This window comes from Physeter macrocephalus, chromosome 5 (assembly GCF_002837175.3).
Source record: "Physeter macrocephalus isolate SW-GA chromosome 5, ASM283717v5, whole genome shotgun sequence".
Lineage (NCBI taxonomy): Eukaryota > Metazoa > Chordata > Mammalia > Artiodactyla > Physeteridae > Physeter > Physeter macrocephalus.
In genome coordinates, this window is record NC_041218.1 from 21684728 (window position 1) to 21711373 (window position 26646).

General features: G+C 35.5%; 1 protein-coding gene and 1 pseudogene across 2 annotated transcripts in view; one reads left to right on the top strand and one right to left on the bottom strand.

Moving 5' to 3' along the window:
- The window catches only part of MKLN1 (muskelin 1), a 179545-nt gene that overhangs the window by 59194 nt on the left and 93705 nt on the right, over nt 1-26646 (bottom strand). For both annotated transcript variants that reach the window (XM_024131798.3, XM_028489738.2), the window contains exons 7-9: nt 25091-25168; nt 21406-21471; nt 9123-9235 (exon numbers count right to left, since the gene is read on the bottom strand). In XM_024131798.3, the coding sequence (XP_023987566.1) occupies nt 9123-9235; nt 21406-21471; nt 25091-25168 (257 nt within the window). The remainder of the gene's footprint in view (nt 1-9122; nt 9236-21405; nt 21472-25090; nt 25169-26646) is intronic.
- Nucleotides 1059-1944, top strand: LOC102978623 (transcription factor BTF3-like; annotated as a pseudogene).

Genomic DNA, 26646 nt, shown 5'->3' on the forward strand with positions numbered 1-26646 from the left:
CCAAGAATATTTAGAATTTCATAATTGGTAGGAACCTTAATAAAAGTGTAGTTTAATGATCTCCTTTTAAAGATGAGGAGATATAAGCTCAAAGAGGAATGATATAATCCTGAAAGCTAGTAAGCTAGTGACAGAAGCAGAATGAGAATCCAAGTCTTGACTTCTTCATCCAGCCTTTACATTATACAAAATTGACCCTCCTGACAATAAATGACTCAGCTGCATTAAACAACTAGGGAACAAAATGAAGAACAATATATTATCAATAAAAATTAATTAGTTGAGATCACTTGTATCACAGGACAAAATAAAAGGTAAAAAAAAAACAACAACAAAAAACTGTAGTATAAGGCCCAAAAAAGGAGTTCATGAAAAAAAAAAAAAAAAAAAAAAAGGAACTTCAGTTGGGTAGGACTGGATTAGCTGAAAGAGGGAAAAGGAAAGAGAACTAATATTTGTTAAATATCTACTAAATTCTGTCTATATTATTACTATGTATGTGTGTATATATTTCATTTATCCTTGTAACAACTCCATAAGGAAATAATATCACCATTTCACAAAGTCTTAAGTAATCTGTCTATAGTCACAAAACTAAGATAGAGAATCTAAGCCCCAGTGTAACCAAGCCAAACACTGTGTTCTTTCCACTCTTCCAGATTGTTTTCTCCCGAAGATAAGAGAAACAAAAGCAAAAATACACTAAATACAACGTGTGGGGTTATGACTGAGATAAAGAATTCCTGCCACAGAAATAACAGAGTTGAAGTATAAGGTAGAAATAGAAAGCCTGTGAATGACTGACAGAGGAGAACTGAATGTAATCTTGCAAGCATTAAAGAACTATTATAGGTTTCTAGAGAAGGATATAAAATAAAAGAGCAGTATTATAGGAAGAGTAATCCAGCATTATTTAGATTAAATTAAGGAATAAAAATATTAGACAGGAAGAACAGTTTGACATTAGTGTTATTAATCCAGATATTAAGTTGATTTGAATCTGCAATTCAGTGTTCACACTAATTACTATTTTAAAAATTATTTTTAGAGATTTTTGTCAAGGAAAATCTTCAGCAGATAAGGTAGAAACGTTACTTAAGAAAGAATTTCTGCTCTAGCTGCCATCTTGCGTCCCTGTGTGTGTGCTCCTAACCTCAGCTGGTCTGCCCAAGAACCCCTAAGTGCCAACCCTAGTCCCCTACACGGCCCTATTTCCACTGCAACAAGATGAAAGAAACTATCATGAACCAGGAGAAACCTCGCCAAACTGCAGGCACAAGTGCACACTGGTGGGAAAGGAACTGCTCGCAGAAAGAAGGTGGTTCATAGAACAGCCACAGCAGATGACAAAAAACTTCAGTTCTCCTTAAAGAAATTAGGGGTAAACAGTATCTCTGGTATTGAAGAAGTGAATATGTTCACAAACCAAGGGACAGTGATCCACTTTAACAACCCTAAAGTTCAGGCATCGCTGGCAGCAAACATTTTCACCATTACAGGCCATGCTGAGACAAAGCAGCTGACAGAAATGCTACCCAGAACCTTAAACCACCTTGGTGCAGACAGTCTGACCAGTTTAAGGAGACTGGCTGAAGCTCTGCCCAAATAACCTGTGGACAGAAAAGCACCACTTGCCACTGGAGAGGATGACGATGATGAAGTTCCAGATCTTGTGGAGAATTTTGATGAGGCTTCCAAGAATGAAGCAAACTGAATTGAGTTAACTTCTGAAGAAGATAAATCTTGAAGAAGTTACTGGGAGCTGCTATTTTATATGACTGCTTTTTAAAATTTTGTTTATGGATCTGATAAAATCTAGATCTCTAATATTTTTAAGCCCAAGCCCCTGGACACTGTGGCTCTTTTTGGTTTTTGCTTATATACAATTCATTCTTTGCAGCTAATTAAGCTGAAGAAGCCTGGGAATAAAGTTTAAAACAAAGGTTAATAAAGTTCTTTGCCTAGTAAAAAAAAAAAAAAAAAAGAAAAAATTTCCTCTGTAATTAAATAATCTGAAAAACAAATATCAGGTAAGATATAATATATCTATGCCATATTTCCTAGAGTGTGAAATCTGAAGTTTTAATAGGAGAATAACAGAATTTCTTGCTTCAGCTTAATTAGCACAACTATTAAAATGATGAGCAAATTACTTCCTAACTAAGGAGAAAAAAGGGAATAAAGATAAGACTAGAAACCAAGAGACTACAGAACAGACAAAAAATAGAGAAAATTAATAAAGTTGTTTTTTTGAAACATTCATAGAATTATAAACCACTAGCAAGACTAATTTTTTTTAAAAGGGAGAAAACACAAATTGCCAGTATCAGAAATGAAAGCAATACTATCAATATAGGGTCACTAGAAATTAAAAAGAAAATAAGGAACTATCATGAAAAACATAGTAAAATTTGACCATGTAGATAAAATGGACATATTCCTTGGAAAAAATATAACTTATTCAAATTGACACAAGATGAAAGAGAAAATCTGAAAACTTGGATTCATAATTTTAAATCTTTCCACAAAGAGAAGGCCAGCCACAGATACCTACACTCGTAAATTTTATCAAATACTTAAGGAAAAAATTGTATCAATTTTACACAAAATTTTTCAGAAAACAGAGGAAGAAAAAGACCTCCTTTTTTAAACCTGTATTCTATTTATTCCTAACTTAACATATTTTATGAGGACAACATAACACTGAAACCGAATAACAATATTACAAAGGAGGAAGAGCAGAAGTAACATACAGGTAGCTAGTATACCTCATGAATACAGACATAAAACTAATCTTTAACAAAATATCAAATAGAATACAGCAATATATAAAAATAATATTTCATAACTAAAAGGGTTTTATTTCACAAATGCAAAGTCAATTTTATATTTGAAAATCAATCAAGGTAATTTGCCACATTAAAAGAGTAACGGGGGAATTCCCTGGTAGTCCAGTAGTTAGGACTCTGCACTTTCACTGCCGGGGCCTGGGTTCAATCCCTGGTCAGGGAACTAAGATCCTGCAAGCCGCGTGGCGTTGCCAAAAAAAACGGTAAAAGAATAAAGGGGAAAAATACACAATCTTACCAATATATATACTGTAGAACAAGCACTTGATAAACTCAATAAATATTCATGAGGAAGAACTCACACCAAACTAGGAATAGAAATGAACTTCCTCAATCTGATAAAGAATGTAGGGCTTCCCTGGTGGCCCAGTGGTTGAGAGTCCGCCTGCCGATGCAGGCGACACGGGTTCGTGCCCCGGTCCGGGAAGATCCCACATGCCGCGCAGCGTCTAGGCCCGTGAGCCATGGTCACTGACCCTGCGCATCCGGAGTCTGTGCTCCGCAACGGGAGAGGCCACAACAGTGGGAGAGGCCACAACAGTGAGAGGCCCGCATGCCGCAAAAAAAAAAAAAAAAAAAAAAAAAAAAAAAAGAAATGTATGAAAATCCTAAGTCTAATTTTCCTTTTAATGGTGAAATACAGAATGCTTTCCTGCTAAGATGTGAAACAAAATAAGGATGTCTATTCTCATCTCTTCTATTTAATACTGTACTGGAAGTCCAAATCAGTGCAATAAGGCATTAAAAAATGCAATTAAAAGTTATGACAGAAAAAGAGAGTGGAAAGAAAGAAGTTAAAATTGTCTCTATTCACAGATGACAGGACTATTTGTTTAAAACATCCTAAGAAATCAACATAGAACAGAAGAGAACTGTTAGAAATAAGTGGACTTAGAAAAGTGACATGATACAAACAAGTTGAAAATTAAAAATGTTTAAGTTTCATTTACAATAGCATGGAAAAACAAAATACACTGGGATCCATTTAATAAAAATAAAAAAGACCTCTAATCTGCAAACTCCGGGTGCTGGGAGGTAATGAATAAGACTGAAATAAATGGAAATTTAACCCTGTTCATGGATTAGAAGGCTCAGTATCATTAAGACATCAATTATCTCCAAATTGATTTATAGACTGAACACATTTCCAATCATAAGTCCAACAGTTCTAGAAACTGACAATATGATTCTAAAATTTATATGAAGATGTAAAGGACCTAGAAGAGTCAAAATAAGTTTTAAAAAGAAGAACAAAAATGTCTTACATTACTTGACCTGAAAGAGTGTCATACTGGAATATGAATAGACCAAAAGATCATGGAGCAGATTCGAGTGTCCAAAGAGAGACATATACTTATATTCTCAATTGATTTTTGAGAAAGGTGCCAAAGCAGTTCAACAGGGAAAGAAGACAGGGAGCGACCAGAACTCTCATACATTTCTGGAAGGAATATAAAATAGTACAACCACTTTGGGAAAAGCTTTAACAGTTGCATCAATGGATGCTAAAAGGGCAAACGTTTGATGAGTAACAGAATATTTTCATAGTCTCAAAATGTCTCCCCACAAATTACTTATTAATTATGGAATGGGAAATCTGGTGAGCACCCTTCTTAACCAAGTGATCAAAGCTAACATCAGACAAACTGACACGATGTGCCTGTCTCCTGACAGGACATACTTAGGAGGACCCAATGTCCTCCACATGGCATTCCTGCTAAAAATGCTTAACCTATATCCAATCCTGGGGAAACATCAGACAGACCAAATTGAAGGATAGTCTACAAAACAATTGCCCTGTATTCTTCAAAAATGCCAAGGTCAAGAAAGACAAAGAGAAGTCAAGGAACTGTTCCAGACTAAAGGACACTAAAGAAACATGACACTGAAATGTACTGCATGATCATGAATTGAATCCTGGGTCAGGGATAGAGGTAGGGGGTAACAATAAGATACCTATAAAGGACATTACTAAGGCATTATTTGGGTAACTGTTTATATGTGAAAAGGGAATGTGGATTAAAGCAGCAGTTCTCAGTGCAGTCTGGGGTCTTCGGGATTCTACAAAGTCAAAGTTATTTTCATAACAATACTAAGATAAAAAAATGTGTCTTTTCACTCTTACTCTCTTATAAGTGTAAGTGATATTCTCCAGAGGCTACATGACTTTTGATACAGCAACAGACTGAATGTAGAAGCAGATATGAATCTGGCTGCCTTCTATTAAGTCACAATTAAAGAGATTTAGAAAACTATAAAACAGTGCTACTTGATATATGATGGTTGTCTCAAGGAAAAGCATCTATGCAATTGTTTGAGTTGCAAGCTGAGGTAGCTGCTTTTTCCAGGAAACATGATATTTACTCAAAAGAAAACTAACAATCCAAGTATGGTTATTCAGACATTTTCTGAAAAATAAATGAAGTAAGTATGTTATTCTTGAAGAAAAACAACTGATAAAATTTGTTGCCAATAATAAAATGCACATTTTTAAGCAAATTTAGAATTTTAGAAAACTTCTACCTGACACTGTGATCTTGACACCTTCCCAACACTTAAAAGATTTTTCTAATGAGAGTGATCATATGTGGTTTGGGGGATACTGTATAAAAAATATGTCAACATTTGAAGACCTGCATAACTCAGGAAACCAGTATTTTTCAGGTGACCAACACACTGAGCAAAAAAACAAGCATGGGTAAAAGAAAGAGCAACACAGATCAGTGGATTTTAATGTAACAGAATTACAAAACATTAGCTGATATGGTTTCAGAGACTACAGTGCAATTATTTTTAAGAAGCAAACAACAACTTGTCAACTTGGGGTATAAGACCAAAAACGAACCATGTGCTATTATATAAAAAGGCTACTATTAAAATAATAGTTTCCTTTCCAAGAATGTATCAATGTGAGGTCCAATCTTCTTCATATATCTCACATAAAACAACATGTTGCAAAAGATTAAATGCAAAAGCACATATGAGAATCTAGCTGTCTTCCACTAAGCTAGATATTAAAGAGATTTATAAAAATGCAAAATTAAAAATACAATTTGTTTTGAACTGATAAAAACTTACATGCATATCTACATGAACATTTAAAATAATTATTCTAAAAACTGAGCCATTCTATTATCTTTCAATCTACTACATGAGCTATTAGATATATTATTTAGTCTAAGTTAATTAAAGTGAATTAAATTAATTTTGGTTTTTCTGTGTGATTCGATATTTTTATAGATTATACTCCATTTAAAGTGAGTATCAAATAACGGTTCTATTTCCCTGTGCTGTACAATATATCCTTGTTGCTTAATTATTTTAAACATAGTAAGTCTGCTTTTTAAAGCATATCATACTTTTAAAACATATGCACTGGGGTATCATCAAACAATAAAACTGTACTTACTGGTGTAAAAAACAAAATGAAACTCTGTTCAATTTTGGAAGGAATGAGCATTTTGCTGGAGCCATATATCCTCATTCACTTCACTGCTGGATCAACAAAAGGTTTTTAGGTGTTTAAATGAAGACAGTAATAATAAATTATAATAAATCTGAATTCCAGTACTGGATCACCACTTTACTTATCTCTATGGACTTCAAAATAACAGAAAAAGAGTGTTCTCATCAAAATAATTTCTGTATTTTCCCAGTACTAGTTTTAAATAATTATTAATTGTATTCTAAATATAACTTAGAATATTACATTAACATTACTTTTGAGGACCCCTGTAATCCATCGCCCTTTCCTGCCAAAACAGCCACTCTCCTGAATTTTGTATTTGTCGTTCCCTTGCTTTTCTCCAGCATTAATTTTTTATTTAACTTATCTGAACTATTTACTCACTAAAGAGTAAGCATATGATCTACGCCTTAAAGGAATTCGGAGTCTCCACAGGGAAACAGAAATGTAAACCAATCATTATGGTAACCCATTCAAGGAATGTAAGGGGTTAAGTGTTCACACCAAAGGAAGCTTCTAATTCTGGTTAGGGAAGTCAAGAAAGGCTTCACAGAGGAACTGAAGTCTGAACTGTGTTTTAAAGAGTAAGTAGGCATACACTACATAAAAGCTGGGTGCATGGGAGGAGCAGCCCCTGTTAATTCCAAACTGGGAAAACACTATTACAAAGAACACAGGTGAGAACGTTGAATAATTCTAGCAACTATAAGTATGGCTAGCACATAAAGTCAAAAAATGAGGCTAGAAAAGTAGATGGGGACCAAATTATGATGAGAAATTTGAAGTTTTTACTCTAAGCAAAAGGAACTAAGGTAGATAAACTTCTTTATTATTGTTGTTGCTGTTATTACTCACACTTCCCTGTATCTATGCCCTTGGATAGTGCTGCCCATCACCCAATAACTGTGGATTTGCTCACATGACTTCTTTTGGGAAAATGGGACAATAACAAATCTAATTGAGCGCTCATGTCTACTTCACCCTCCTTGCAGCCCTGCCCCTCCACGAGAACAAGACTCATGCTAGCCAACAGGAAGGTGAGTGGCTATGTAGAACAGAGCCAAGTAGTCTCAGAAGCTAATCTAGACTAGCTGACTGTCAGCTGACTCCCAGCACATGAGTGAGCCCAACCAATCTACAGACTTGTGAACAAACTAAGTGCTTATTACTATATGCCACTAAAGTTTTGTGGGTGCTTGTAATGTAATATATGGAATGCAGCAGATAACAGAAACAGGGACTGAGGCTAACCATAGGGTTTAAGCAGAGGTGTCACATGGCCAAATTTTTTTTTTTTTTTTAAAGACTGTGCTAATGAATGGACAATAGATCTGGAGATCAACAACGGAAGCAAAAAAGTTTAAGAAAGAAACCACAAAGTTGGAATTAGTGCCAAAAGGAATAGAGAGGAAGAAACATCTGAAATGCAATATTGAGCGCTAGAACCGGTGGAACTTTAGGCCCTAATTAGATACCCTCAACGAAGAGGAGGGAGGATTTCAGGATGAATTGTAGGCTTCTTGCAAGAATAATTACAAATACAATTAACTCAGATTTAAAATAGTTTAAGAGAAATCAGGTATGTATTCTTTTAAGATCTGTCTTTATTTTTGTTGAGGATAAAAATAATCATTTCAGGGCTTCCCTGGTGGCGCGGTGGTTGGGAGTCCACCTGCCGATGCAGGGGACACGGGTTCGTGCCCCGGTCCGGGAGGATCCCACATGCCGCGGAGCGCCTAGGCCCTTGAGCCATGGCTGCTGAGCCTGTGCGTCCGGAGCCTGTGCTCCGCAGTGGGAGAGGCCACAACGGTGAGAGGCCCGCGTACCAAAAAAAAAAAAAATCATTTCAGAAAATGGTACTTTAATATTGAAAAGGCAAAGGCCATTTTCACAGGGATAATAAATAGAAATCAGAATTTTAAGATCTCTTTAAAAAGATAAAAACCACCCAAATGATTAACAAAGGAACACACCAAGTAAACGAGAATCTAATTTCCTAAGATTTAAAGACATAGCACCAGAATTTTAAAAAATGGCCTTCCTAGATTAAAATCAGTGGTTTTGAATTAGGTCTTTTCCTCCCCTTTTCATTTGCTGCTACTACTGTTTTGTTTTAGTTTATTTTTCACCTTGTAATCTGAAATTGCTTAGAGGGAAAAGTACAATAAAAAATTATATAATGATTTAAAAAATATATGAATATGTGCTTTATATCAGGGTATAATTAATTATGCACTTATTTAATTAAAAAAATTAAATAAAAGAACGCCGTAAATCCAAGACATCCTATTCACTATGGAAAAGCTTTATGTATATATGTATCAATAGACAGACTCACACATGAATACAAACAATTTTAGTTAAAAATAAAATATACATCATTTGTGAAAACTGATAAGATAGTCAAACAGTGAGGGGCCAAAATAGTAAGATACTGAGGAATCAAAAGCACATTTTTCCAGAGGAAATAAAAATAAGATAAATGTTCAAAATAAGAGTAGAGGTGATAAGAACATAAGAAAAAAAATAGTTACACAGTTACATTTTAACTAAAGTGGTTAAAAACTAAATTATATTAGATACCTATTTCTATTTATCTCTATAAAATAGATTTATTCATGTACCAATAGTTGAAGAACCAGGTATAGAAGCTGGAATGCAAGAATACTTAAACCAAACTTGTCACCACAAATTCTTCTGCTATCACTGCTGATAGACATTTACAAAGAATACAAATCATTCAGAAAAAGAAGTGTACGACCACACCCCTATCGTAAAACAGATGGATGAAAAGTCTGAGAACTTGCCTCTTTCTCAGTGTCTCTAGAGATACATGTCCATTGGTTCTCTTTCACACTGTACGCCCAGAAGTCAGCAAGATCTTGTGTTCCATCCCAGCCACCAAACAAATAAACAGTCTCTGTGAAAATTAGAAAAATATGTGCAAAAAAATAAACTTAAGAACAAAATTTAAGTATAGGCACCCAGATCAAGACATTGCTTCTAAGATCATTTAAGAAGGTACACCTAAGTAAACTTAAAAATGAGATTTTTAAACTGGTTAACATTCCAAAATAAATACTAGTATTTCCTAAATATAGGCATACGGAAGGGCTGCTGCAGAACCACTATCTTGAGAGATTTATATATAAAGATAACTAGGAGGCATCCCCTAAGATTCGGATTCCATAGGTCTTCAGTGGGTAAAAAGAGTCAGTACTTTTAAAGTGTCCAGGGGGAATTATGATGTGCAGCCAGTTTAGGGGTTTCTGTGTCAGGCCACAAAAAATTTACATTTACCAGCTTCTTAACAAAGCAGCTTCAGATAGTTAAAAAAAAAAAAAAAAAAAAGGGAAAAGAAAAAAAAGAAATCCCAGAGGAATATACAGTGCAAAATATAACATAAAGCTATCTAGCTACTTCTGAAAAAACTTCACATTAAAACTGTTTTCTATTACAATACAAAAAACAATGGTTAAAACTAGCTGTGAGTTAAAGTTAGATATCTTAAGAATAAAGTGATGCATAGCCTTGATATTCCCATGGAAACTGGGGGAAATTTTTCCAAATATATTGTGGTAGATTTAACTCCTCAGAAATCAACTTTTAAGTCATTCCAGGTATCTTGAGAATTTGGTTTCTTCTAATTCTGAAATGTCTATTATACCTATGGACTTTATCACGTGATAAAACATTTCTTGCTCCGTGACCAGTGAAAATTTTTACCTTTCTTTATAAAATAATAGTGCCTTTCCTTTCTTCAAATATTTCTTCCCTTTGTAAATATCTTATGTCTACTGGTTATACATGCCTACCATTTTTTTAAGTTAAATATAATACATTACAGGAAAACTATAAAGCCATCTACTCTCTGACATGCCCTAGGCCAATATATGCGGAGACTGTCATCTAAATTACATCCCATCATGAAGGGTTGAAATGCACCTGGAAATATTTTAACACTACTTAAGAAAATTCCTGCCATTCATAGAGATGTCTTATAAGAGGTTTTTGTCATATTTTCATATAATTTCAAACTCTAAGTGAATTTTCTAAGTGAAAGAACCTAGGGGAAATTAAAACAATGCTTCCGGATAAGAACAGACCACTGGAACAGTTCTAGTGCTAACTGGGTAGTCAGGTATATGTCACTTAACTTGCCTGGGTCTTGATTTTTTCATTTACAAACTCTCAGTGTGGTGGTAAAGTTCTTCAGACATAAGTTACATGAAAACACTCTGAAGGCTGTCAAGCATGAACAGCATTTCTACCTTTAAAACATGCACATATACACAAAATACTTTGTAGTTACTAAGTACCACTGATGCAATAAAAACAGTATTATTGTATGTTTCCATGTCTAACCCAGTACCTAGAACACTTCTGGCTCTGTACAAATGTGAAATAATGGAAACTATTAAAAAACTGCCATCTCTCAGAAGTGTAAAACAATCCATTGTCATTAGTTAAGTAACATTCTGTTTCCCAAATGGCACACAGTAATGCCCAGATACTGAGAATTCTACAGGAAAAAAATTAAAGAATTTTCATCTGACTTAAAAATTATTTGCCATGGCCTCACTATAAATGCAATTAACCCCATTAAATTCTGAAGCCTGGAGAGGGAGGGGGTATATAACTAAAATAGCAATAGCAATTGACCTTTTGTTTTACAGTGTTTCTGGGCACCCTTTGGATGAGGTTACCCTGGTTCACTAACTTTAATAACCCTTCCTCTTGGGATCTGGGTTCTCAATGTTCTTTCTGAAAAGCAGGTCTCTTTGTACGCATAAATTCTCACAGCAAAGAAAACCCACATTTCCACAACAGCCTCATTGATAGCTGAGCAAAATAAAATCTGGCACAGAGCAAGCATCCCAATGGAATTAATCCAAGATGTCATTCTTGATCGTGAATGCTTTGTGGTCCCAGTTAAAGTTTAATAGTAAAACTGAATGAATCAGATGGTAACAGGACCTTTTGACATACCTGAATGAAATGTATAACAAAATTTTAATTAAATCATCTAATCATTTAAGTTAAATCATTCAGGAATGAAATATTATCTAGAAACAAACACCAGCAAAAATATTATTTAATGCATAAAGGATATCAAAAATGTTTAAAGATTATAGAAATAATCAGACAAAACTGTAGTGAGAAGAAAGTAGAAAAAAGAAAATGCTATTATTTGCAACATGGCAGTAGCTTGGTTTACTGGATGTCCACTCTCATGCTTATAGGTTATATAACAATTCATGTACATCCCTAGGGCAGTACAATCCTCCTCATGCAGCAGCCCTTTCTCTGTATGTTTTCTTAAAGGAGCACAGGCTACAGAGGCTATTTCTCCTAGACTCACTGAAATGATCACTCAACATTTTTTGAGTACTAATCTGAACTGGCAAGGCACTTTAGAGAATAAAAGTAAAGAAGACATCATCCCTACCCTCAAGGAGCTTACAATTTAGTGAAGAATATAAAACAAGTACATTAATCACCATAATGCAATGTAGACTAAGTGCCATAAGAAAGGTAAAAAAGCACCACGGGTGTTCAAAAAAGGGAAGAGAATATACCAGATTGAGGGGACTCAGGAAGATTTCATGGTGACAGTGGTATCTGACCTATGCATCAGAAAGTGGCTTTGTTGGTAGAATGAAGGAAAGAGAAGAGGACTTTTCAAGCAGAGTAAAAAGTAAAACAAGGGTACAGAGACAGAAAAACACACAAAAAGTGTTTTAAAAGACACAGAATCTAAAGTCAGGCAGATCTTGGATGGAACTGTAGCTCTACCACCACAGCTGTGTGACCAACACCAAATTCCTTAACCACTGGTTTCCTCAGCTCTAAAATGGCAGAGTACCTACTATCTCCTAAAGCTACCATGAGAATTAAATAATGCATGCACAGTGGTGAAAACTGTGATGAATAAACGCACTGTTCATTTTAAAAGAACAAAAAAAAGTAGTGGAGTGGAGATAACTTAAAAAGACAGGTAGTGGCCACATCATGAAATGGGTTAAATGACAATATAAAGGTTTTTTGTTTTTTTTTTTAAATTTTACTTATTTATTTTTGGCTGTGTTGGGTCTTCGTTGCTGCACGCGGGCTTTCTCTAGTTGCGGCGAGCGGGGGCTACTCTTCGTTGCGGTGCGCGGGCTTCTCATTGCAGTGGCTTCTCTCATTGTGGCGCACGGGCTCTAGGCGTGCGGGCTTCAGTAGTTGCGGCACGAGGGCTCAGTAGTTGTGGCTCCAGCCTCCAGAGCACAGGCTCAGCAGTTGTGGCACACGAGCTCAGTTGCTCCGCAGCATGTGGGATCTTCCCAAGCCAGGGATCGAACCCGTGTCCCCTGCATTGGCAGGCGGATTCTCAACCACTGCGCCACCAGGGAAGCCCAATATAAAGGTTTTGAACTCGACTCCACAGACAGTATAGTATTAAATAGAGAGAGACGATTTTAAGCAGAGATGTGACATGGTCAGATCTGAACTTGCAGCATATAGGACTTACTGAAAAGGAGGAGCCAGGGAAACAGAAAGATCTGAAATAAAGTGACCAATAATAGCCTATGTTCAAGATATCAAACCAATTTCATTCTCAGAGACTAAATGAATCAATCACCAATCAATCAATCAGTTATTACTCAGGCCACAAAAGCTAAAATGCAACCAGTCTTTTTTACAGGTCTTTTTTCGTATCAGAACTAAATAACCCCTACAACTACTTACTACCAATAGTACTAATCTATAAATCTTATATACACTAAGAAAAAGGTAGAAATGTTAACACATCAGTATCTTCACACCATTTTGCACAAAGAAGCAGGCTTTTTATTTTATGAGCCCAACTGCAATATCTATCCTCCTCCTCTGATTCTTAGGGGTAAATCAGACTATGCTGATTGCATAATCCTCCACAAGATGGCACACTATTTTCGTAATTAAATCCATCTTTCCACTTTGAAATAGTATAGAATGCATATACTATGCACTGACATAGCATGGGCCCAACCTTAGATAAAATTCAAGTGTCAAAAAGAAGAGGTAGGTGGAGGGTTACTAGGCTTGTAAAAGAGGTTAGCTTAATTCCTAGTTTAATGCAGACACCAAGAGAAAAACAAATGAAATTTAAAAAAAAACTTTTAAGAAACAAATTTATATTCAAAATAAAAATGAAACCTGTCAGGACATTCAGTTTAAGAGTTTAATCCTTCTGAAAGTGTAGTTAATAGGACATTAGATTGACATTAGAATTTTTGAAGGAAAGAATAAATTAGAAGGGGAAAGATATTTTATATGCTCTTTAACCTTACCTTCTTTAGCCATTCCCTTGAACTCTCAAGACCCAGCAGATTATCAACTGGATTCATCTGTCTCTCTTTTTAAAAAGAGCTATATTTCTTTCTTCTTTTTTAATTGGTGAATTTTTGTGTAGCCTTTTTTTTTTAAATTAATTTATTTATTTTTGGCTGCGTTGGGTCTTTGTTGCTGCGCGCGGGCTTTCTCTAGTTGCCCTGAGCGGGGGCTACTCTTCCTTGCAGCTCATGTGCTTCTCATCGCTGTGGCTTCTCTTGTTGAGGAGCACGGGCTCTAGGAATGTGGCACTCAGGCTCAGTAGTTGTGGCTCATGGGCTCTAGAGCACAGGCTCAGTAGTTGTAGCACACGGGCTTAGTTGCTCCGTGGCATGTGCGATCTTCCTGGACCAGGACTCGAACCTGTGTCCCCTGCACTGGCAGGCGTATTCTCAACCACTGTGCCACCAGAGAAGTCCCGAGAGCTATATTTCTTACATAAGGCTATGATTACAAAACTAGAGACTGATCTTTTGGGTGAATTCAACATATGGTTGTAATTTCCCTGCTAAAAGGTTGTATTTTCTGCCTATGACAATACACTGTGTTTTAGGGCTATATTTTAGAATTCCTTTCTGATAACTGTATGAAAGAAAAAGATTCGTTGTCATACGTAGCTACAGAAATACAGCCATATGAATATATTTGTATTTAAAAACCAAAACCCATGTTTACCTACTTTCTTCAATAGCTTCTTTAAACAATATCAAGGAAAACCATTATGTGGCATTAAAAAAAAAAATGAAAGCACTTTACATATAATTGGTACAGTCAGAGAGGTTCAGATTTCCACAGAACGGTTCTTTCACGTGACAAGCAACTTCTTTTATAGATACCAAACACTGGGATTTTGCCTAAACCTTACTACCTATTCTGCTTGAGAGAGGGAAAAAGGCTGGTACCGTAGTTTCTTAAAATTCAGTGAGAGTTGAACAAAGAATTGCCTGGTACCATGGATATTTTAAGTTTTCATCTGGACAGACTTCCACACTGAAGCAAAACAGACATGCCTTTTTCTCTTTCTATTTGCCTTATTTTACCCAGAGTTGAAACCCAATTCAGAGTTGAATAACCTAAGTAGAGAAATGCCATGTATAGGAATTATGATCAATAAAATTGACATACACTCCCAAGTAGGACAAAATACTACATTCTTTCTCTACTACATTCAAAACAATACTACATTCTTCTCTGGTAAGAATTACAGAATTCACTTAGGATAGAAGAAAGCTCTGAAAACTCAGAGTAAAATTTATGCCACCAAGTACTTTTAAAAATGGTGAGTCTATCCTTAGAGCTGTAGCAAAATGAAAAAATATCTACAAACTGAAAAAGGAAAAGAAAATTCAGGGACTATTAATTTTTAATATTTAAGAAAACAAAACAATGGGAAGCAATAATTGCTTCCAAATACAAGTCACTTTAAAGAAGCTGAAATGAGCTCTATGAAGTTTTAGTCTAGTGAAATACCTGGCACATTGGAAGCACTCAATAAATGTTAGCAATTATTAGGTCAGCTATTGGTCCTCACTCTTTATATCTGCAAAGCTTTTAATAAGGACGTAAAGGAATCAACTATGTTTTTCAATTTCACTTTATGGTATTTTATAAGCGAACTGATATGCTTTATTAGTATTTATGTATTTAAAATTTGTTGAGGTCTCAGGACTTAGCTCTCACAATCTACTGTATTTTCTGTTTTCACCTGTCACACCTGAGATTTTCACTGTATCTTCAGCATTAGAAAACTAAGAACCACTATAGTAACAGCAGCAAAAACATGGGCTTTGGAGCCAGACAGTCCTACAGACCTGTGTTCAAATCCCAGCTCCACAGCCCTGGACACAGCACCACCTATTCTGTAAAATGAAGGTATCTACCTTTTCAGTTGTAAATGAAACGTATGAACATATAAAAGTGCTAATCCCAATCTTTAACAAATATTACTACTCCTCAGGTTAAAAAAAAAGTTTTAGTCTAGTGAAGATGTTCTTAACTCGTTGATGATCTGAATTCATGGATTCTCTTCCAGAAAAATGTACGTACAAAGAAAATTTTGTACATAACTTCAACAGATTAAGAGCCCTTGCTTAGGAAACCTTCAAGTTGCATATTTAAAATAAGGACTGGGCTTCTCTAAACTGTATTTCACTACTTAGGCACCAACCTTATAAAGACAGAACTTCTAGTTTCTTCAAATTCTACTTGGGGAAAGTCACTCTACTACTAAATCAACCTAATCCTTAATGAAAAAGTTCTTAAAGTGAGTTTTAATATTTTTTCCTAAAAATCTAAAAGTACATTTATCCTTTCCTTTCTAAAACATCAATAGGGGCAATATATACAAAAGATGAAACAATTATACCAAAATAATATTGGTTAGTTAGAACGTGGAATTATGGGTGAGATATTTTTTCCCTCAACACAGCACTGCTTTTCATGTTGTTTTAAATTGCTTTTCAAAAATTTTTAAATCGTTTAAAAATATTTCCACTGTGAGATTCTGTCAAGAAAAACAAAAACAAACACAAAAGAAAGATCTCTAAATTTACATCAAATTCTCTCAGCAGAACTAATAGTATACATTTGTAGATTAATATGTTGCATATACAAATACATATTATATAAATAATATATATCAATACTTACATATAAGACATTATTTCATTTAACTCTCACAGCAACTTAATTTATTATTCCTGTTTTTACTGTCATTAGAACTCATTCAAGATCAAACAAAAAGTCGGTGGTAAAGTCAGGATTGAAATCCAGATATCTCTCTCTCTCTCTCTCTCTCTCTCTCTCTCTCTCTCTCTCTCACACACACACACACACACACACACACGCACACACAAAACTACTATAAATAACTTCACTCCCTCCAGCACCAGATCTCTCTCTCTCTCTCTCTCTCTCTCACACACACACACACACACACACACACACACACACACACACACACACTTCCCACACACTCAACCTCCAACCACTATATTTAATTGTTATATCAGTAAGCCTGGACTAGAAAAGGTTCTTTCAGAGACTTAACAAGAAATACAACTTTGAAGATGATTAAAATCAACCTGATGATAGCAGTTATAAGACTCTGGTACATAAATGATGAAATAAAAGTATATGAAACCACCTTGGTAAATTATGCTATTAATAATTTTACAATAGAAGTAGAATTTCTAGAGAAAAAAATCCCAAAGATATCCCAGATTCTGCTCCTAACACCCAAATTAAATTCAGAAAGCACCAATCGTTACCCTAAAAAAATGCAAAGTCTACATAACATTTAATTTTTCTACCTAGATCCCAAGGTAATAAGAACTACAGCTTTAAGGAAATACAGTCTATATACTAGAAAAGAACACACAGAATCACCAGAAAATTTAAATATATTAGAGTATAACCAATAACATAAATTCACCTCAGAAAAATATTAGCATATTACAACAAATGACATCATGACACAATCCACTCATCAAGGTTTAAAGCAATATCAAAGTGTAGTTTCCAAGTAAATATTTTTCTTTCAACTCAAAGGAAAATGGATTTTAAAATTTTGATTCAGTTCAACAAATATTTAGTACACACTTACTCCATACCAGGCTTTGTGGCCATAAAAATAAATAATGCAAGATTCTTGCCTTTCCCCCGTCAATAAGAATATTGGGGATGGGAGGTAGAAAGGAGAAAGCTGAATAGAGAGGAATGGGATACATAACACCTACACAAGCAACTCTAAAACAATTTGGAAATCATTATAGTAAAAATAATAGTATGAACAAAGTGCTATGTAAATACAGAAAGGGAAATGATTATCCTGCCTGGACCTGTCTCCTGAACCCCAAACAATATATCTAACCGCTTACTTGACATATCTGTATACTTGAATGTCTAACTGGCATCTCAACCTGTCTAAAAACAAGTTGCTGAACAACCCACCATATTTAATCCACTTGTTTTACCCATTTTAGGGAATGGCTATACTATTTTCCCAACTACTCAGGTCAAACCTTGAGTCATTCATTACTCGTTTCGCTCACACCTCATATCCAATCCATCAGTAAATCCTGTCAGCTGTATGTGACATCTTCAAAATACATCCCAAATCTGACCAATTCTCAACACTGTGCTCACCACTCGAGTAAAAGCCAATGCTATCATCACTTCTCTGGTAAGGAACTGCCTCCTCAAAGGTCGCTCTCCTTCTGCCCTTCACCCAATTGGTTTTGTTAAAATGCAAAGTCAGTAACATTTCTCAAAACCCAACAATATTTTCCTTTAATCATCTCACTATGAGTAAAGGTTAAAGTTCTTACAAAAGAACTCAACACAATTGCCCCTCACTACCTCTCTGACTTTATCGCCTTTACTCTCTTCCTCACCCACCTTATATCTAGCAACAAATAATGTGGAAAAAAAACAAGAATAGAGGAAAGGTGGGCAAGAGTTTACTTTGGAAACACTATTATTTCAACATGAATACCACTTACACAGAGCAAGGAATTTCATTTGAAATTTTATATGAACACCAGCAGTATTTACTTACCATGTAATGTCAAAACTTAATAAAAATATTTAACCCTTTAAAAAATATATAGATAATGAATCTTCCCAGTAAACTCCACAAAGACAGACAAAAATATTACATACCATTTCAAGAGTATCATGGGGCTCCTTAAAGCCCATTCATGAAGCCTCATCTAAGAAAACAAGGAAATACTAAAAGGATAGAGCATGGTGATAGAAAGGAATATGGACAGCAATGGTTAGCTGAAACAAAAGAGTGGGAATGCCAGGGTATGGCAGTTACTAGACTTTTGAATGGCATTTTAAAAATTCCTTTTGTTTTCTCTTGATATAGCAGATTCCTGGATTACCCACCCTCACAACCAGACACCTGTTTAAACTTAACCTAAACCACTATTCTAGAGTCTTATGAAAGTTCAAAGCTTTTTCTGACTTGGTTGAGTCCTCAAGCATCTTTCCTTACATTTCTCTCTGCTTCCAGACACCTGAATCCTCAGAAGCTGCATTTCTCCTCTATCTCAATCTGGATCCCAACCCTAATTGCATCATCAGTTCATTTATATATATTTATAAAGAATTCCATACCAATATGTTTTACACACCATCCCTATAACTCATACTCCCTATTACTCATACAAAGGATCATCTGAATGTGGTTATACCCCTTCAACTTCAGCGTTCACATAGTACTGTTTCCACACTATAAGTGGTAATGGTAACACTGACCATCAAGCTCACCTGAGTTATGGACAACTTTATATTAATTATCATGATTATTCAGTTTTACCAGACTTTAAATTTTTGGTTCCTGTTAAAGGCTCAAAATCTCATTTAATCCTCACACATGGACCTAAATAAAGCTTGACCCAGCATTCAGAAAGTTTGCGGGGGGCGGGTGGAAAAAAAGCACTGAAACAGATACAAAATGGCTCTAAATAAAAATCCCTCTATTGATGGCTAAGTCCCTAAATTTCCTATAGTAGAAATATTTGCTTAAAAATATATTCACAAAGTACTTTTATTACATTTTTATCAACTAGTGCTCACACAGAAGTATGGATACTGATCAGTTTTTCATTGTAGACCTTTGTCAACCTATAATAAATCCTCAGAAACTATGAGAGATTATGCCTTTAAAGATTCCATCTGGAATATATCCCATGCCTATAATAAGTCATTCTTACTTATTTACAATGACTTACTTTAAGTCATTGCTTTCTTATAATTATTGTTTCTAAAGCAAACCAAGTAAATACTGAAACAACTCTTTTCCTCTCCTTGAAATATTTTTTTAAAGGGAATGGGGATAAGGACCTTGAGTCTGCTGAAACCCTGCCCTTAATGCATAAAACCAAGATATTACAGAAAAATATGTGGACCTTTATCACTATATGCTGTAAGTATTTTACTTCAAGGATCTCTGACCTGAAAAGTCAGCATTTAATCATCAATGACTCTGCTCACACAAAGTTCTGTCAGGGTATTTGCCTATCATTTGAATCTTCTCATTTTCCATTCTTAAATATCATGGATTACAAAAAAAGAGAAAAACTTTCTCTTTTCTTACATATTTATTTTACCTATTTTATACAGTCCATATTCCATAATAAGCAACACAGTAAGCACTATGAAAATTCCTTCTGCTCCCTGATAAGGTGAACTTTATTTATTTATTTATTTATTTTTTTAAGGTGAACTTTAAATGTTAAAGTAAACCACATTACTTTCACATTTAAGGAAAACAGCATTTTGTCTAAAAAATTGAAGTAGCTTTTCAACACTCTTTTTTAGTATTTTATTATCAACTAAAAAAAAGAATTTAATAATATTTTCATCATGACTGAGAAAAAGAAGAACAGCATTATAAATCCCACTGTATGTTCAAAAGAGGAGAAAAGCTACTGTAGACAATCTAAACACAAATTTTCAACTTTTTTTTATACCGTATTTAATTTTGGATTAAAAAAAACAATTTTTGTATAGATCTGGTTCTTTGAGAAATAAACATGTGCATATTTACTGAACTCTCAGGTAGAAAAAAAGATGCTTAAGACTCTACAGCTGAGTCAAGCCTATTTTTGTGGGAAGGAAGGGGTCTGGGAAGAGGGGCCAAGATTAGGAAAGCAAATTCCTATGCCTCAAAATGAACCTTTTCCAAAGACAGCCTAATAATACTCCCAAACAAACTCACAGGTTACTACACAAATTTAGCAGTTAATTTTAAATATTATAATTCCTCCTTTTACTTATAAAACATTTGTGAAAATACATTAATGCCTAGATAATTATTATCTGCATTGCAATAATCTTAGTAATTATAATGAGTCAAAAAAACTTTATTCTTGAAGCACTACTGTCAGCATAATACAATAATAGAATAGAATTTTTATTACACTTGGAAAAAGTAAAATATTATTTGGGTGGATACTGGCATTGTATGTGGTACAGTTTTCTAAAACCAAATAATAAAATAAAATTATACAAAATTCTTGGTATTATTTGCTTTTCAAGATGGTAGTTTGAAACCTATTATAATTTTAGCATTAACCTCTACATATAATGGCATTTAAGCTGTTCTAGGCCGTAGAAACCTAAGGAAAATTTTCAGTATCAAGTTGCAGAATAAAATTAAAAAGACAGCAAAGAAGACTAACTAAAACAAATTATTTATAGGCTTGTGGACAGTGTTTAGCAATTTATGCATCTACCAACACTTAGGCTACTTAATTTTATATTCTCTCCCTCTAAAATATATCTTAATTCTCTTTTACTGCAACAATTCCCATATTACGGCATTAAAATATAAATGTACTAAAAATCCAGAAATACTCCACAGTATACTATGGAAATCAAACACATATAAAACTACTCTCTCTCTCTCTCTCTCTCTCTCTCACACACACACACACACACACACACACACACACACACACGCACACACACGGCTCTAAAGGGCTGCACATTACATTTCTTTTAGGTTACCTAATTTCATTTGGGCAGCAGCCTCCCCTCCCTGACATGCCATTGCCTAGTTTAGGTTATACCTGTAGATAATGCCTATTTTCTTTGCTACTTGGTTATGGCCAATGACATTTAACTTGGTAAGGAATGGAAAGAAGTACATTTATGAGTACCTGATATTTAATAATGTATAATTTTTTAAAGAATTTGCTTTCCATTCCAAGTAGTCCTCACCTGTTTGAACATCAATAACCATCTGATGGCCTCCTCTCATTCCTGGTCGGTTATCTTCTCCATCACCTGAAGTAGAAACAATATTTTCTTTAAAGGAATACCACAGAACAACTGCATATCCAGAGTAACTTCATTCATAAGTCTGTAATGAGTAGTGAAAATAACACACACTTATTCTTTCAATATTAAGAATAAGAGGACTCGTAAGAGACATAATATGACATAACTAAGTTTATAATAATTATCTTGCTCTTTTTTTCTAATTGCTTTCAGGCTCTTAATGCAACTGGAAGCTACTTTCAACTTACTCAGGACCAATGCCATAAATCAGCAAAGACACAGGATATTCCACAAAAACGTAAAATCTCTAAACCAGTGAAGTGACAAAGTGAAGATGGAAAACAAACACAGAACTACATCACAGGTCTGTAACTCCAGGCATGGATTATTAGTATAATGAGCAGTTTTAAAGTTCATAAAACTAGCTACTGAAAACTAAGATGCTATCAAGTTTTACATTAATGATAATTTCCTCACTGTATTAATTTTTTTTTTTTTTTTTTTTGGCGGTACGTGGGCCTCTCACTGTTGTGGCCTCTCCCATTGCGGAGCACAGGCTCCAGACGCGCAGGCTCAGCAGCCATGGCTCACGGGCCCAGCCGCTCCGCGGCATGTGGGATCTTCCCGGACCGGGGCACGAACCCGTGTCCCCTGCATCGGCAGGCGGACTCTCAACCAATGTGCCACCAGGGAAGCCCCTCACTGTATTAATTTTGTGCCAATATTTCAGAAATCATCTCCCACAATCTACCAACTATTTTGAGTAGTACTGTCTGACAAAATATAAGATTTGCTTCCCTTTGATTCTTATTTACATCACAAAGCTTAATAGGCAGGTTTAAATATAATCAGTGAAAATTTTAAACCTCTGAAGGAGAAAACTATTGTTTAACTTATATTTATCTTACTTTAGATCAGATCTTTTATATATGAAGATATAACTTAATTTCAATGGTTCAAAAGGTTACAGGATTCTAATGCTTTACTTGATGCAAACCAGAAAACCTGAGGTTTTCTTTGTAACTCTCCCATTAATTGAAATACAATACTTTAGGTAATAACTTTCCCTGTATCAGCTTTCTCCTATGTAAAATAGGGAACATCCAATTTTTTTTGTTTGTGTTTTTTAGGTAAAGGGCATTTTTATTTTTATTTTTTATTTATGTATTTTTTGGCCACGCCCTGTGGCATGCGGCATCTTAGTTTCCCAGCCAGGGATCAAACCCATGCCCCCTGCACTGGGAGCCCAGAGTCTTAACCACTGGACTGCCAGGGAAGTGCCGGGAACATCCAAATTTTTACTAATTCCACAGGGGTATTATGAAAAAGACTGAAATGTCAGTTCTGAAGCCGTATTCAAGCACTAATCATTCAGAAGTTTCCTGCAAATTCTTTCTCCTTTTTAATAGCTAGGTTTAGAATTTATAGCTCATTATTGTTGAAGTTTCGCCCTCTTCTTCCTTCTTCCCCCAAATAGTAAAGTCAGTATTACCACTTTCAAGAACAGATTAAGAGGGACTTCCCTGGTGGCACAGTGGTTAAGAATCCGCCTGCCAATGCAGGGGACACGGGTTCAATCCCTGGTCTGGGAAGATCCCACATGCCGTGGAGCAACTAAGCCCGTGCACTGCAACTACTGAAGTCCTCTTGCTCTAGGGCCCACATGCTGCAACTACTGAAGCCTGAGCACCTAGAGCCCATGCTCTGCAACAAGAGAAGCTACCGCAATGAGAAGCCTGTGCACTGCAACGAAGAGTAGCCCCCGCTCACTGCAACTAGAGAAAGCCCGCGTGCAGCAACGAAGACCCAATGCAGCCAAAAAAAATAAATAAATTTTAAAAATAGGGACTTCCCTGGTGGTGCAGTGGTTAAGAATCCAGCTGCCAATGCGGGGGACACGGGTTCAAGCCCTGGTCTGGGAAGATCCCACATGTCGCAGAGCAACTAAGCCCGTGTGCCACAACTGCTGAGCCTGCTGCGCTCTAGAGCCCGCAAGCCACAACTACTGAGCCCATGCACCGCAACTACTGAAGCCCGTGCACTTAGAGCCCATGCTGCGCAACAAGAGAAGCCACCACAATGAGAAGCCCGCGCACTGCAACAAAGAGGAGCCCCCACTTGCCGCAACTAGAGAAAGCCCGTGCGCAGCAAGGAAGACCCAACGCAGCCAAAAATAAATAAGTAAAATAAAATTTTAAAATAAATAAACAAAAAATAAAGAAGACAGATATTTGATCATAAAAAAAGAACAGATTGTCAGTATGTTTGCATTTTATATATTTAATCCATTAGTTTTCAAATATACTAGTCTGTTTGCTACAACATGCACTTCTGAAGAAAATTACCTCATATATGACCGATAAAGCAGGAAAATGATGCTTAAATAACTCAGAAATTATGGAGGTTCATAAGCAATTTTCTCCAGTATATTAATGTTTAACACTATTTGAGGAAAGCTTTCTCACACTTAAAATGAAGGCTTTAGCAATGTATGAAGACCACAGGAAGAAAGCTGACCATCCACAGAACTGCCTTCCTTTAATGCAAATAGTTGCATTAAAGAACTGCTACTCTTTCCACTGTGTTAACCATCTGACAAAGCAGTGAGGGCAGATGAAGAAGTGACAAAAACTTCCCCCATATGAAAAGATAGATTAATGAAGAATACCACACCCTAGGTCAGATTTTAAGTTTTGATAAAAATAGTCTTCATCGGAAGCAAATGTCCTTGAGGGTCTACAGCTCAAAGAAAGAAGCATGAGCCCCAGGGTTTAAAGCTCCAAAATCACTGTGATGCTCAATATAAATGCCTATAAAGATTTAACTGTGCTAGTATTTATTTTTATTAGAATTGTTATTTTTTATTATTAGTATCTGGTTATATTATTAGTTTTTAAAATTTATTTATTTATTTATTTATGGCTGTGTTGGGTCTTTGTTTCTGTGCGAGGGCTTTCTCTAGTTGCGGCAAGGGTGGGGGTCACTCTTCATCGCGGTGCGCGGGCCTCTCACTATCACGGCCTCTCTTGTTGCGGAGCACAGGCTCTAGACGCGCAGGCTCAGTAATTGTGGCTCATGGGCCCAGTTGCTCCGCGGCATGTGGGATCCTTCCAGACCAGGGCTCGAACCCATGTCCCCTGCATTGGCAGGCAGCCTCTCAACCACTGTGCCACCAGGGAAGCCTATATTATTAGTTTTTATCATCAGTTTTTATTATTAGTATCTGATTATAAAGTTCCACAGATTTAGAATGGTATGTCCCATTTCTACTTCTCTCATAAGCCCTATTAGCTTTTGTGAGCAATTTTGCAGAACTTAATGTTTTTCAGGGACACGTTTGGGATTACAACACAACAGCCTATAATTTTATAGTGTCTATAAAAGCAGTTTATGATGGTATTCTGTGTAAAAAATGCCCAACCTTCTGTTATAGCAATAAAACAAAAAGGTTTAAAAGAAAAATTTAATATAATAAACTTCCTCTGCCATCTAGTTGAGGAACCTATGTCTTATTTTAAACACCTGCTTTTCATTAATAGGGTACAGTGAAACTTGAGCTACCTTCAGATACATGAAACTGGGACATTAAAGGAAAAGCACCCACAACCTAGAAGGTAGGACTTACCTTTGGTGCTTTTGGGAATGATTTGACTCCATCGTGGCTTATATTCCTGTTGACTGATATACTGATTGAACAAGCCATCTGCAAATATCAAAGAAAGAGAGAATTACACCTTAACAGCTTACACTTTTTATTACAGCAAAAAAGACCAAAATGTAGAAGCCTACATTAAAGAAAATTACCAATATGTCACTAATACAATAGCACATTTTCATAAAATATGTGTCAGTTCAGTTTTTATGCTACCTCAAATATAAACAGCAAAGTATTAGTTGACACAACCATGTAAACGAATTGTTTTAGTGGCAGCTCATACTAAACTTACTAAGTTTCCCCCATTTTTGTACTACTATACAAAAAAGCTAGAGAAGGAAATGGGAGCTCCAACAACTTTGGTCTAGGCCCTTGTATTTTCAGGAAAAAAAACAACTAATCCTTTAAAGTGAAAATACCATTTTTAGAGTTTTCTTTGAGTACAAAACTACATAGAGATAAAAGTACCAGTAATAGTATATTTATTGAATACTAAATGTTAGAATCTGTGCTATCTTACTTATCTAATTCTAAAAACAGCCTTATGAATTGGGCATTATCATCTTCACTTTACAGATGTGGAAATGCATATTTAGAGAAATTAATGAATTTAACCCAAATCACACAGCTCTTGAGTGGTAGGGCTGGGACTCATGTTTCACTATGCTTTACTTACTTCATTAATAAATTCTAAATCTCCTTCTTAAGAGGAGTTGTTACAGTACAGTAACTAGTTGTTACACTAGGTACTACAATGGTCATGGAGACTGAACTCCCCACATACATCCATTCTACCCCAAATTATTATCAAGTCCTAATCCTGTGCCCCTCAACAAAGATTAGTTTAAGAATGGTATGAAACCCAATTCTGGCTAATGAAACATGAGGATCTCTGGCAGGGGGTGGGGGGGGCCTTCAAGGAAATGTTTCCTTACTTTTAAATGACTCTACAGAGAAGAAGAATGTACTTTTGCTCCTGTGGAACTGTTCAGAATCTGTATACAAATGTACATCCCTGCTATAGCCCATTTGTAGAGGTCTGATAATGAAATCAACTCTATAATGATGACAGGGCAGAGAGATGAAGAAACTGGATCACTGAATTGACTAACCATGAAATTTACCTTATCTCTGGACTTCTTGTTATATGATAAAATAACATTTCCTTACTTTATAAACCAGGGTTTTCTTTTACATGAACCCAAACAGATTATAATTTACAGAGTTACCTTTAATATAAATTCTGTCATTTGACTCTGATTTCAAGCTGAATAAAGGATTCCCTTTTGCTTCATTTAGTCACTGAAAGCAAATACTTTTCCAAAGAATTTATAAGTAAAGAATTTTATAAGTAAAACTGTCTGTTCTCTGTGACTTGTATACTTGCCGGAGACTGCGTAATTTACAAAAACCTCCCTAATCTCTTTCTTTTCTGGGTAATTATGAAACTCAGTGGTAACCACACCCTTCAGCTTTCAAGTCTTTCCAGATGGCTTTAACTGAAAACCTCTATCCCATAAACTCAT